This window comes from Pocillopora damicornis, chromosome 2 (genome assembly GCF_964200805.1).
Source record: "Pocillopora damicornis chromosome 2, jaPocDami1.2, whole genome shotgun sequence".
NCBI classification, from domain to species: domain Eukaryota; kingdom Metazoa; phylum Cnidaria; class Anthozoa; order Scleractinia; family Pocilloporidae; genus Pocillopora; species Pocillopora damicornis.
In genome coordinates this window covers 35797457-35811318 of record NC_142671.1, presented here as the reverse complement: position 1 = coordinate 35811318, position 13862 = coordinate 35797457, and the positions used below count along the sequence as shown (strand labels likewise).

The 13862-nt window shown below is 39.2% G+C and overlaps 3 protein-coding genes, 1 long non-coding RNA gene and 2 pseudogenes across 6 annotated transcripts in view; all 6 read left to right on the top strand.

The window, feature by feature from the left end:
• Positions 1-13862, top strand: part of LOC149051070 (uncharacterized) — a 63236-nt pseudogene that overhangs the window by 24987 nt on the left and 24387 nt on the right. The gene's annotated exons all lie outside the window — the stretch shown is intronic.
• On the top strand, positions 1518-2852 carry LOC149051080 (uncharacterized). The gene has a single exon (XM_089197494.1). It carries the CDS (start codon positions 1518-1520, stop codon positions 2538-2540), a length of 1023 nt encoding a protein of 340 aa, XP_089053620.1. The 3' UTR covers positions 2541-2852.
• On the top strand, positions 2190-5715 carry LOC149051079 (uncharacterized). The gene is made up of 2 exons (XM_089197485.1): positions 2190-2333; positions 3008-5715. Exon 2 carries the CDS (start codon positions 3018-3020, stop codon positions 4626-4628), a length of 1611 nt encoding a protein of 536 aa, XP_089053611.1. The 5' UTR covers positions 2190-2333; positions 3008-3017; the 3' UTR covers positions 4629-5715.
• Positions 5020-7339, top strand: LOC149051078 (zinc finger protein 862-like; annotated as a pseudogene). Its single transcript, XR_016183970.1, has one exon. The product of XR_016183970.1 is annotated as a zinc finger protein 862-like (transcript).
• LOC149051077 (uncharacterized) lies at positions 9201-11088 on the top strand. Its single transcript, XR_016183977.1, has 3 exons — positions 9201-9448; positions 10499-10561; positions 10977-11088. It is a non-coding gene; the product is annotated as an uncharacterized LOC149051077 (long non-coding RNA).
• LOC149051076 (uncharacterized) overlaps positions 12403-13862 on the top strand; it is a gene marked incomplete at its 5' end in the record, with an annotated part of 4399 nt that continues 2939 nt past the window's right edge. The window contains 3 exons of the mRNA XM_089197499.1: positions 12403-12975; positions 13322-13443; positions 13564-13862. The exon at positions 13564-13862 is cut by the window's right edge and continues 119 nt beyond it. Coding sequence (XP_089053625.1) covers positions 12403-12975; positions 13322-13443; positions 13564-13862 — 994 coding nt within the window. The remainder of the gene's footprint in view (positions 12976-13321; positions 13444-13563) is intronic.

Here is a 13862-nt window from a genome sequence, read left to right as displayed (position 1 = left end):
TGGGTGTTTGCAGTAAAGGTTGGCCCGGACAGTGGGGAGACCCACAAAGCTCGATATGTAGCAAAGGGTTATTCGCAAACTGCTGGAATTGACTACCACGAAACCTTTGCTCCAACCGCACGGATGAGTTCAGTTCGACTACTTATGCAGCAAGCCGTGCAAACAGGCATGATCATTCATCAAATGGATGTAAGATCAGCCTATCTTAATGCACCAATCGGTGAATGCGAAGTTTTTATGCAACAACCAAAAGGTTTTGAAGAAGTCGGAGAAAATGGCGAAAAATTAGTTTGTAGATTGAAAAAGTCCTTATACGGTCTTAAGCAGAGTGGCCGAAACTGGAACAACATGCTTCATAATTATTTGTGCGAAGAAAAATTTGTTCAATCAGCCGCAGATTCCTGTGTTTACACTCACAATTCCGAGACAGAAGGTCGTGTTATTATAATTGTTTGGGTCGACGATCTAATTATTTCCGCAACAAATTTACCATTGCTAGAGCGGGTAAAAGGCGCTTTGAGTAATAAATTTAAAATGAAGGACCTCGGCCCACTTGCATGGTTTTTAGGCACGGAGTTTAAATGCAGCGAAGAGAGTATTGAAATAAACCAGACGCAATACATCGATAAAATTTTAAAGAAATTTGAGATGTCCGACTGCAAACCTAAATCGGTCCCATGTGCCCCAGGGATAGAAAAAGAAAGCGAGGATTCGCGCACATTAAGCGATCCCAGATTATACAGAGAAATTGTTGGTAGTCTTATTTACGTTATGACAGGTACTAGACTTGACTTGTGTTATGTTGTAACTAAACTTTCACAGAAGATGTCTTGCCCCACTGAATCAGACCTCAGTATGGCCAAGCACGTGCTAAGGTATTTAAAAGGCACGCGTGCAAAAGGCCTAACATTTTGCAAATCAAGATCAGCATTGAAGTTAGTTGGATTTTGTGATGCTGATTGGGGAGCGTCTGTAAAAGATAGGCGCAGCATTACTGGGTATAATTTTCAGCTATCTGTAAACGGCCCTTTAATTTCATGGAAAAGTCGCAAGCAGCCAACTGTTGCACTTTCGACAGGGTTCGCACGCGCCTTGAAAGTCCTTGAAAGTCCTTGAATCTCAAAATAAAAATTCAAGGCTTTGAAAGTCCTTGATAATTGTAGTCAGTGCTGGAAAGTCCTTGAAATTTGTAGCTAATTTAATCCAACTTAGATTCTAGAGTGCCTTATCTGAAAATATATGCAACTGGCACAAACGTAGCAACACATAATAGTAAGATACAAATAACAAACGATCGTAACGCCACTCCGCATGTCGATCAATCGCCCATATTCATTTGTCCTGTTCTTGGTTCTATTAATCACTCTGATTGGTTGAATGTCTCGAATGTCAAGGGCCAATCAAATGTTTTGTACTATTCCCTCTTTCTGAGAAAAGCCATGTGCTTTGAGTGCTTTCCTTGTCTAGGTTAGTGTTGATTGTTTGCGTTTTGTTTCACGAGTGAGAGATTTAAAACAATGGGCAAGTGTGTTTTCAGCAACTTGTGGCTTCAGAAATCACTGTATAAAGATTGGCTTCGAGAAGTCAAGGGTGACAAGCACAAGGCACGATGCATCGTGTGTATGAAGGATGTTGACATTTCGAGCATGGGAGAGTCAGCGCTCACAAGTCACTTGAAAGGAAAAAAACATCAAACACTGACATCCCAGAATAGGTCATTAGCAAGCGTTTCAGATTTTTTTGGCGTTTCTTCTCAACAACCAGCAAATACAAGTGACGATGCCAAAGAAGTTTCAAATTCCGCTTCGTCTGAAAGTGGCGAACACAACACGCTCAACCCCACAAAGTCTAGTACTACGAGTTCATCTGGTTCATCGGTGATGGAAAGAATTGTCACTCGTGATGAGACTTTGAAAGCAGAAATTTTGTGGGCATTGAAGGTGATAATGTCTCATTACTCCTATAAATCATGCGAAGGTACGAGCAAATTGTTTCAAGCGATGTTTCCTGACAGTCGGATCGCGAGTCAGTTTACATGCGGAGAAAAGAAATGTGCATACTTGATCTGTTTTGGGCTCGCTCCACACTTCAAACAACTTTTGAAGGACGTTGTGAAAAAAGAAGAAGCTTATGTACTTATGTTTGACGAGAGCCTGAATAGCGTGTGCCAGTCAAAGCAAATGGATATTCACATTCGTTCATGGAATCATGACAAACACGAAGTTGAAAGTCGCTATTATACCTCAGTGTTTATGGGGCATGGAACAGCAGAGGACATGCTTTCTCATTTTCGTTCAGGCATAGAAGGAATTCCTCTCAAAAAAGTTTATCAGGTAGGATGCAACTCTCGTTATGTTTGGGTAATCCATGAAATTGTTTGCAAGATATGCTTCTTTGAAGTTGTATTATTTCTTACCCTCAATTATCGACATTTCGAAATAGGCAATAGCACAAACTTAGTCTTCACACAATTACCTAATTTCAATTATTCTTTGTCATATTGCCACTCTTTTGAAAGACCTATGTCTTGCCATTATTAAAAAGGTGTGATCAAATTGGAATCAATTATATTGTTTTCATGACTGGCATTTAATTTCATCGTTCGCCGGCGAACGATAATTACAAGAAGTTGCGTTAAATTTTTTTTAACATGAAAATCTTTCAATGTCTGTTATTATTTTGCTGTAGAAGGGCGAAAGATGCAAGATTACTTAATCTAATTTATTGCATGTAATATAAATTGTGCGTTCACAATCTAGCCAATGTTCCAAAAAGCGATAAAATTGTATTAAATAGAAATGAAACACCTTACTTGGTTTTCTGCCCTTTAAGGTCTAAATAAATCAACACTCTTTCATTGCAAATCTTCACAATTCCAATGCATCCATGACTAGTTCACTTCGTGTCTAGGTGGACAATGACACAAACTCTGGGACGTAATGCAAGTACTAAATTAAATAATCTGTTTCCCTTTCAATATTACAAGGAATGTTTTCTCTCATACTAGTTGTCAATGGATGGACCCAACGTTAATTGGAATTTTTTACAGTATGCTGACTGATGAGGCAAAAAGGGAGCTTAATAGTCACATGCTGAACATTGGCAGCTGTGGTTTACACATTCTTCATGGAGCATTCAAGGATGGTGCTGTGGCATCAGGATGGCAGTTAGACAGGTTGTTCTCCAGCCTTCACTGGCTTTTTCAGGACAGTCCGGCAAGGAGAGAGGACTACACCAAAGTAACAGGAAACTCACTGTTTGCTTTGAAGTTCTGCAAACATAGGTGGTTGGAGAATGTCTTGGTTGCAGAACGTACACAGAGTATGTGGGACAGTGTTGTCAAGTATGTTCAGAGTGCAAGGGCAGGAAAAGTTCCACAGCCACAGAATAAATCCTTTGAAACTGTACAAGAGTTTGTTGCAGATCCCTTTACGACTGCAAAAGTCGCTTTCTTCCTATCAGTAGCCAAGCAAGTGACACCGTTTTTGACACTCTATCAAACCGACAAGCCTATGCTTCCTTTCCTGGCTACAGACCTGTACAGCATGCTTGGGGGATTAATGAGAAGATTTATTAAGACCACTGTTATCAGTGAAGCCAAAACCCCATTGAAGCTTACAAAACTTGACCCTGCTGACTCCAGCATTCATGCCTCTCATTCCAAGATTGACCTGGGGTTTACAGCTGACAAGAAGATCAAGGAGTCGATTGCAAAGTCCACAGTTTCAGAGAAAAGAGTGCTTCAGTTTCAGATGGAATGCAAGGAGTTCCTTATGAAAGTAGTTTGCAAACTGATTGCCAAAGCACCAATTCAGTATTCCCTTGTAAGGAATATAAATTGCTTAGATCCAAGAAACATGATGAGTGACCATGATGTTTCCATCACAAAATTCAAGAGAGTTTTGACTACCCTTGAAAATGCCAAGAAAGTCCCGGAAGGTGAATGTGATTCCCTTTTGGAACTATTTAGACAATTCATTATGGAAGTCCCCTCTTCTTCTCCGTCGGAGTTCAAAGACTATGATCCTAACAATGATAGACTTGATTCCTTTCTGTATCTTCACATGGGACAGAAGCGATCCTACCAATCATTGTGGAAAGTAGTCTCAGAGCTACTGATATTATCACATGGCCAGGCCAGTGTCGAAAGAGGATTCTCAGTCAATAAGCAACTGGAAGTCGAGAACCTCCAAGAGCGCACCTTCATTGCTCAAAGGCTGGTACAAGACCATGTACAATCTGTGGGAGGTGTCCTTGCTGTTTCAATCAACAAACCACTTCTTTTGTCAGCTGCAGGAGCTAGGCAGAAGTATTTATCATATCTTGACGAACAAAAGAGGAAGAAAACCTCTGAGGGTGTAGAACTGAAGCGAAAGGAGCTAGTCGATGAACTTGACGAACTTAAAAAGAAAAGAAGGCGTTTAGACAGTGATGTTGACAATCTTGTTAAATCGGCAGACGAGTTTGCACAGAAAGCAGAGGACACTGGGAAACTTGTGTGGATTACAAAGTCAAATAGTTTGAGGAGAACTGCAAAAGAAAAGGAGATAGCTCGCAAAGACCTTGAGTGCAAAATTGCGAATGTTGTGGATGAACTAAAAAAGGCATACACTTTTAGCTCGACTTAAGCTCGGCACAATCGCTACTATGATAAGGTGAACATTCTTTTATTTTGCAGTTGGTGGAGTCCTTGAAAAATAAAAAATATGTCAGGGTTCGAAACTAACGGGTGTCCTATTGCCCGGGGGCATGTAAAATTTGGCTTGGGCAACTGAAATCTTCAGGCCAGTTGCCCCAGTGGGCAACTGGCTTCCTCCATGCAGGGCAACTGCTGGAACTTGGAAGTAATAATAAAAATAATAATTTAAATCACTTAGAAATAATAAAGAAAACAGAAAACCAAGAAAAGTTGTCTTTTTTGTATGTAGCTAAACAGTAAAAGCACCTTGATTTTCAACGCTCGTCAGGGAGTGAGATCGCAAATGCGTCACTCATGTCAGCGGTACACTTCATGAGAGGATGCACAGAAAGATCTTGAATGCACATGTGTTCAAAATGGCGGGTAAAATTACTCGATTTTTTAGCTCTAAGTCGGACAAAGAACCACAACGAGACAAAGAACCATCCGATAATCTCCAGCCGCCTGCCAAAAAAGTTTGTAGCAACTTAACAGCTTCTAAAAAGTACGACAGCACTTCGAGAGTACGAAAGTTCCTTCCAAAATGGGAAAAGGATTTTCCTTGGATCCAGTTTGCTGGAGGTAAAATGTACTGTAAATACTGTTTGGAAGTAAATGAACATGCAGACAAGAATAGCTCATTCTACATGGGTTCAGATAATTTCCGAATTGGTGTCATTCGTGCCCATAACAAAAGCAAGCAACACTTGCGATGCGCTGATGTTTACCGCTCAAAACGTAACCCACAAAACCCAATTGAACAAGGTTTGAGAAATATGGAAAGTGCTGTTCAAGGAAAGTTGATGAAATTGTTTAACACAGCATACTTTGTGGCAAAAGAAGAGATGCCCTTCAGCAGTTTTAAGAGCTTGTGTGAGCTTCAAATAGAGAATGATGTAGAGCTTGGTAACACCTATTTCAATGATCATGCATGTAAAAACTTCATTGAATCATCTGCAGAAATTTTAAAAGCTGACTTAAGTGAAAAACTAAACAATGCAAGCCCTCGCTTCTTTTCAGCAATGGCAGATGGTTCCACAGACTCTGGTATTATAGAACAAGAACTTTTGTTTGTCAGGTATCTTAACAATGGGTTACCTGTGAATAGATTTTTAACTGTGCAGTAAGTTAAACATGCAAATGCTGATGGGATTTTGCAAGCAATTGACAATGGATTTAATTATGCCAATGTAATTAATTGGAAAGATGGACTAGTTGGATTTGGTGCTGATGGTGCTTCTGTAATGATGGGTAGACAGAATGGAGTACTCAAGAAAATCAAAGATGATGTCCCACACCTCATTGAAATGCACTGTGTGGCGCACAAATTGGAACTTGCAATACTTGATGCATTTAAGGATGAAAGCATTTTAACAGAACTGAAGGATCTTCTTCAAGGGATTTATAAACATTATCACTATTCTCCAAAGGCTTTACGAGAACTAAATGAGCTAGCCCAAGTTCTGGAACTTAGTGTACTGAAGCCTGTAAGTTTACTTGGTACAAGATGGACCCCACACCTTCACCGGGGACTGAAGGTATTCCTTCACAACTTTGCAATCATTTACACACATTTTCAGAACACAGCTGCTCAAGGGAATGGTGCCAGTGCTGTGATGCAAGTACGAGCCCGAAAAATCACCACACAGATGTCTGACTTCAAACAGGTACTTTTCATGCACTTTATGCTTGATACACTTGATGTTGTCAGTCATTTAAGCCTGGTAATGCAGAAAGACGCAGTCACTTTAGCGGAGGTGAAAGATTCCATTGAACGCACTCGCTTGTCTATGCAGGCCTTGGTGGTAAGACCTGGTGCAAAGCTTTCACAGTTTCTGGAAGCTGTGGGAGATCATGGTAACCATTTCAAAGGTGTTGAACTCAACAGACAAGATGGAGATATTGCTGCCTTCACTAGGCTTAAAGAAAGAGTAATTGGGTCCATGGTTGCCTATGTAAACACCAGGTTTGCTAATGTGAATACCAATGATGTTATTGCTGCTTTTGACATGTTCAACACTAGCCTGTGGCCTGATCGTGATGATGAACTGACACTGTATGGGGAACAAGAACTGAACACTCTTGTTGATCATTTCAAGCTACTTCTTGAAAGAAATGATTTTGATTTGGAATTGGTGGATCAAGAATGGCAAGAACTCAAAGTTTGTATTAAGAGAAATCATAGCCAATTGAGGATGCTTCCCATGTGGCAGAGAATCTTTGCAGAATATTCAGAAAGATTCCCTAACATCCTCATGCTAGTGGAGATAATGCTTGTGTTACCATTGGCCACGGCATGTTGTGAGCGTGGTTTTAGCACCTTGAAACGTATCAAATCAGATTGGAGATCACGCCTGGAAACAGAAACCCTTGATAACTTAATGAGAATCTCTATTGATGGCCCAGATTTGGAATCATACAATGCTGCTCGCGCCTTGCAACACTGGTGGGACAAAGGAGAGCGACAACGACGCCCAAATTTTCAGAGACAATAAAACACACCATACTCAATACTGTAAGCAATTTTTATTTTAATGTCAGTGGGCAACTACCTTTTAGAACAGGGCAAGTACAGTTTTTGGGGGGCAACTAAAAATTAAATGGCAGTTGCCCAATGGGGCAAGTTACCTCAAAAGTTAATGTCGAACCCTGTATGTCCTTGAAAAGTCCTTGAAAAGTCCTTGAATTTTTAGTCCAAAAAAGGGTACGAACCCTGTTTCGACTTGCGAAGCTGAGTATATTAGTCTAGCGAACGCAGTTCAAGAGGCGAAATTCCTCAAACAGTTATGTAGTGATATGAATGTAGTGATCGATAACGTACTTATTAAAGTTGACAATCAAGGAGCGATCAATCTAGCTAAGAACCCTGTAAATCATCAGAGGTCAAAACATATCGACATTAAGTACCACTTTATTAGATCTGAAGTACTGAATGGAAATGTAAATTTAGAATATGTTGCAACGCAAGATAACGTAGCAGACATCTTCACAAAACCTGTAACTAAAGTTACGTTACAAAAGTTCACAGGCCTTATTCTAGGTAGTTAGATTGTTATGCTCGCAACGTCCGAGCAAGAGGGGGTGTTAGAATACATGCCCGGATATTCCGAGCACCCACACTTAAGTTACTTAACACTTGATTTCCTTTGTGGTGAATGCCTGAAATGATTATCGTTCCGTTCTAATTACGCCTATCTGAAAACCTGTATATGATGTGATTCACTGTGAGAAATAAATCAGTTGTTACTCCTAGCATTGGTTGATGTGCCATTTTGTGTAACTACTATGGCGACATCGAGCTCTTGGAACCTAACAGGAATAAGATTGCTTCGGACTAACTCTTCGAAAAAACATTTGAAGAGGTCCTTTTGAAATTCAAACAACGTTTCAAAGCATGAGGGTACCCAGAAAACATCATAGGAAGGACTCTGTCGGGGGTCAACAATCGGCCCTTTCACGTACACAAAAGCCAAAAGGTCACGAACGATTGTTGCCTTTTGTCACAACGTGCCACCAGACGGTCAAAAAATTAAATCATAATATTGATGAAACATTGGAGTCTGATACACAATCAGCCCTTGCTGAAAACAATTTTTACAAAACCTCTGATCATCTCTTACAAATTGGGAAAATCCCTCAAAAGATATGCTTGTGAAAGCAAAAGTATAATTTGAAGGCGATAATACGACGCGACTAAGAAAGCCTCATGGGGAGTCCGTGCCGGCCTTTCTTTACCTTTATTCTCAAGAAAGAAAAAGTGTTTCATTTCCTTTCTTCATCTGACAATTACCGGTGCGGCTAAACACACAACACTAAATGACATTTTCAGTAGATCATCCCGCAGTGAATCAAAGTTAGGTCTACTAGTGAAGTATACGTATACCGTGCTCGACAGCGCCATGCCTTTTCTGGTTTTAAAAGCAAAATTTAGAGGCGAGAAATCGGGTGAACGAAACTTGCGAACGAAAGCCATTAGCGTGTTAGTATTGATTTTAAACAGTTTGGCTATTGTTCTACGGTGCAAAACAAAGCAAGAAAAACCGCCTCGCTTCCTTTGATCTCTCTGAAATATCCACGGATATTTACCAGAGGAAATCTTTACCACGGTAAGCACCAGGCTCGGTTAGTGTCGAATACTCTCAGTTAATGCAGCCTCCCGCGGTAAAAGTATTTAATGTCCCATGCAAATGCGCTCAACACAGGAAAATATAGGAGCCGATAATGTTTTTACCATTTCTTAGAGCATGATCTGGCTTTATCTCCACTATAATTTGCAAGCTGTCCTCTGTGTAATTCAACCGAGGCAAGACAAAAGTAATATCTACCCATCATTTTAAAAACCGCATACATCCGTCTAATCAAGATCTAATGTAATCGTAGAATTGGGCTTTTGTCTGTTTCGTCCATATCAAAGGTATACCTCTAGTGCTCTTGTCGGACCCTGCGTGGAGTTATCTGGTACACCTAGCACAAAAATGTTCCAACCGCTTTTAGCGAGTACACCAGAAAAAGGATCGTCTAGTTCTGCAAGCCTCATTGATTTGTATGATTCAGACACCGATTTAAGTAGTTTGGGATCACCACAAAAGAGAAGACTTCCCAATGAACCTGAGTGGGTTGACTTGGATAATTCAAGCGAACTGTTGAGTGCAAGCCCCCTTGTTCATGAGGAAATAATCCCGGTTAACGAGAGCCAATTAGAAATGGAAACTTTACAAGAAAGCGAAACAGCGTGGCTTGATTTAGATGTCAGTGCCTCCAAAACTACAGGTAATGAACTTGGCTCTTTTGAGTTCAAGAAGATGTAAATACTAAATAAATACTAGTAAATACTAAATAAATATAGTACTAGTAAAATAAATACTAAATAAATAAAAATAAATACTAAATAAATACTAAATAAATACTGTAAATACTAGGAACATTACTCTCAGGCAGAGATTGATCATCTTTTTATATCGATTGTTTTGGCTAATTTTAGCTATGCACTTTCAGTCTATGGGGCATCTGAGTCCGATCTTACGGTTGTACAAAATTTTTTAGACCGATGTCATAAACGCGGTTTTATCTCATTTCCAGTCTTTATCAAGAACCTTTTAAACAAACAAGACAGAAACATTTTGAAGAAACTAAAATCAACGGATTGCCACCCCCTGAAAGATATCATTCCTGTCCAAAAGACATATCTACACAATCTCAGGAAAAAAGGCTGCGCGCGCCCGAAAATTAATACACAGCGCTTTATGAACACATTTGTAAATAGGTTGATATTTAAGCTCCATTTATTGTGATGATATACTTTTTAATTCATAATATGTATGTAGATTTCTGTAGTTTTTCAATTCATTGTAACATAAGATATGTAGTTTTATCTTATGATGGAATAAAGAAAGAAAGAAAGAAAGAAAGAAAGAAAGAAAGATATAAATACGCAGTGAATCCAGTCTCAAGAATTTTTCATTAACACCACAAATTTAATTTTAATTTAAGATTGGTTTGAGGACAGATCATAAATGCGCAATGTAATTTAAGGCCCCTAACTGATCACGGATTGGTGTTGCAGAATCTAGCTGAACGCGCGTATTGTGAGTCTCACTGTTTCTCCTGCTTCTCTTGCGCGGAGAAGAAAATACTGGTTCGCAGGCTATATAACCAAAGTCTGTGTGATATACTTTCAACGGTAAATCCATTTATTTCAAGAAAAACGTAAACCTAGATCCAGTTTAACTGTTAATTGTAAAATAACCTCATATTCGGAAAAAATTATATGCATGAGTGTCAACGTTGACCATACGACGCCGACTTATTGTCTTATCACAGATGCTACGAGTATTTCTCTTCACGATGCCGATACTTCATTGGGGCATGACGAAACGCCGCAGGGTGAGGAAATTTTGATTCTCAAATTTTATAGTGAAGCTCGAAAGAGGGGCGTTTTTGATCTCTGAGAAAAGCAACACCTTTGAAAGAATTATCCGGCCACAACACAGATCACCGCGTAATCGAATCACTGAAATCACAATTTTTTCTAACTGTACAGACAACCGACCGCATCACAAAGCCACACTACATACTTTCAAGTTGACTTTAACCCGTGCATAAGGGTCCACTAATCGAGAAAATACAGCAAAACTACAGAATACAAGGCCACTCATTTACCTCTCGATGAATCACAACACATCCTTTTGTGTTCTGCCTCATTCTTCAAAGCATGCCGACGAGTTGGACTTCTGTAGCCCTTTATCCTGTTTTTGCTACAACTTCGTAAATCTAATGTCGGTTTTCTTATCTGACACAGATTTTTCCTGCGATTCTCTCCACGATGCGGATTCCTCTTTGAAAGTTCTAGAAACAGAAAAATGTGAACCAGATTGTGCACCTCCAGGTAAATAAGAAGCCAATTTTTTTTTCAGCTAACATCAATGGTAAGGAATTCCAAAGACAGTCATTTTGGGTCTTCTAGTAGATTTATTTTCCAAGTTTCTGTATACCATGAAATCTTAAGGTCAGAGTTCTGCAAAGTGTCGATAATCTAGTGATTTTAAGGTATGTACAAGCTCGGAAAATTCGTTCCCTTGAGAATCAAAATAATTTTTGGAGTCGCTTGACATTTCTGAACAAACATCTGGTACTCTAACGAAGTTTGAAAGGACCTTTCAGTAGCAATTGTATGAAAATTTCCGACTGCCGGACATTAAGACACAGCGTAAAAAGTAACATCGAACACACAATTACATTAAAGTGAAACAGATAAGCAGGCAGTCAACGGCCTCTACAAGTTGCTCAAGCGTGCAAAAGCAAATTTGGCCCTAGAAGCTTTAACTTTTCGTCACATTCATTGTACTTTCAGATCATCATTGGCTCATTTCAAGTGTCACAGGGAAAAATGTTTTCCTTCACCTATCAAAATCAGAAAATAAGTCGTACATCATTCAGTGGCTTACGAACATAGCAGCAGCCACTGTGAAGTCATTTCTTAACAAACACGTGGATTTTATCATAACTGATCGAGAGGAAACTGGGAAAAAGTCATTTCGCAATAAGCTAAAAATCTCCAATGAAAAACAAAGCTCTCTGATGCTTGGAATTGCAACTACTAAAGTACCAGCAATCCGTTTTTAAAATTGCGTCTACTTGGAACATAAAAATCTTAAAATATACTGACCTAGTGTCTTGCATGGAAGAATACCAATATAAACCAATCCGGCTGGGTGCACAAATTAGGATCAATACAAAGGGCCTTGTTCATGCACTTCGCAATCCTTTCGTAAAAGTAGAGGATCAGACAAGGAAATACAGACCGATATTGTTGAGATGAAATCATTCCCATACCTTGACTTTAATAATGAGGGAACATCATCACCATTCGATACTTGATTTAGGCAAAATAGATTATGATTACCAAAAAAAAAAGCAGAACAATAATACATTATTAACAGCTCTAAAGCCTTGACATGCTGCATTTCTCTCACCGTAGAATACAAGGGATATCGGTTGGGTCTATCTTTGTCGTAATTTAGATTATCAAACATATGTAATAATACAATGTAATACAATAAATTGGCTTGTTTTATTACGCTTTTGTTCGTTTACTGCGCAAAGGGCAAGTTAATCAATGTTATTGATCAAAATTCAAGGTTACCTTCGTCTTAAGTGATTATACTTTCAACGAAGACTTGAACAAGTTTTAATTTCCATTTAATATGGTCCCATAATTTTTCTCAAATTTAGATTTATCTGCTCGACGAGACGAGGAAATTTTGTGGATCATTTCCATTAACTGTTGCGCAAAAAAGTGCACGAGGCAACTGTCTGTAGAAGACATAAGATATGCTGAAGCAAAGAAAAAGGCAGGAAAGCGAAACTATTTTTTAGAGTACCTGCATCAACACAGTAGCTCTGATGATTCCAATGAACTACAAACTGAATTTTATGTAAAAGGAAAGATTGTGTGCAGGGAAGCATGGCTTCTTGCACACAATTTAAATAAGGAAACCTTTAGACGAATTTGGGGAAAATTTAGAGATGGTGCAAATGTGCTGGAGCATGGGAATAAAGGAAGGAAGTCAATCACTAGCAAGACTGCAGATTGCATTGCCTGGTTGCAGTTTTTTGTTAGCTGTGTAGGGGACCACCAACCAGACAATGGTGGCATCAATTTACCAACATGCTTTACTAAAAGTGACATTTACAAAAAAATGCTGGAGGAAAATAAAGCACTCAGTCAGCCAACAGTATCCCTTTCTCATTTTTATGGCCTATGGGAAAGGAATTTTCTTCATGTCACCATTCCCAGGGTGCGTGGCACCAAATATGCAATAGTTTTCAGTATGATGATGACTAACACTTACAGGTGTGTGTATTTTACAAACCATTTATGTAATAATATCATTGCTGTTCCAATACATTAATTTGACAATGGCACCCAAAGAGAACATGAAAATGTGTTAAATATGGAAACCTAGATAGCAAAATAGGGGGCCCAGTAGGTCGTGACCACCTCTTATCCAACAATCATGAGTAAAAAAAGTTTTATTTTGTGGCTTTGTTTGGTCTGTAAACTGCTGAGATGAACCATGCCTAGTTTTTTTTCATGTTATACCTCATACATGCAGAAATGATCTATCAATTTGAATCTTCTAGGAAAATCGCTTTACAAAATGCACAGACTGCACAAAATACAAGCAGGAGAAAGAGAAAACTGTGGACAAAGCCAGAAGGGCTGAAATTGATCACTTGCTGAAGCTTCATCTTGATTTAGTCTGGTGAGAGAAATGTTTAAAAAAGTACAGTTAGTTTGATGAACAAAAAATCTGTCACATCAAAAGCAATTCACTAGTCTTCTGGTCTTAAGAACTAATAATAATTTTTCCTTATATCACTAGGCAGGAAAGGAGGGTGTACTATCTTCACAGGTATAAAGCCAGGAGGTACCCATCAAAGTATGTGGCAAATATTGCTGATGGTATGGACCAACACACCACAAATGTCCCAAGTGTGCGCCGAATTACCAAGGCAATGTCTGCACTTACGACTGTGGGAACACACCTTGTTGGTTCCATTATTCACAATGGACAAGCACAAAATGGAAAGGAGATTTATGGGTCATTTGACTGCTACCAGTATCCTCATGACTCTAATCTCACTATGACAGTTCTGTTGGAAGTCCTTGTAAGATGGTCGG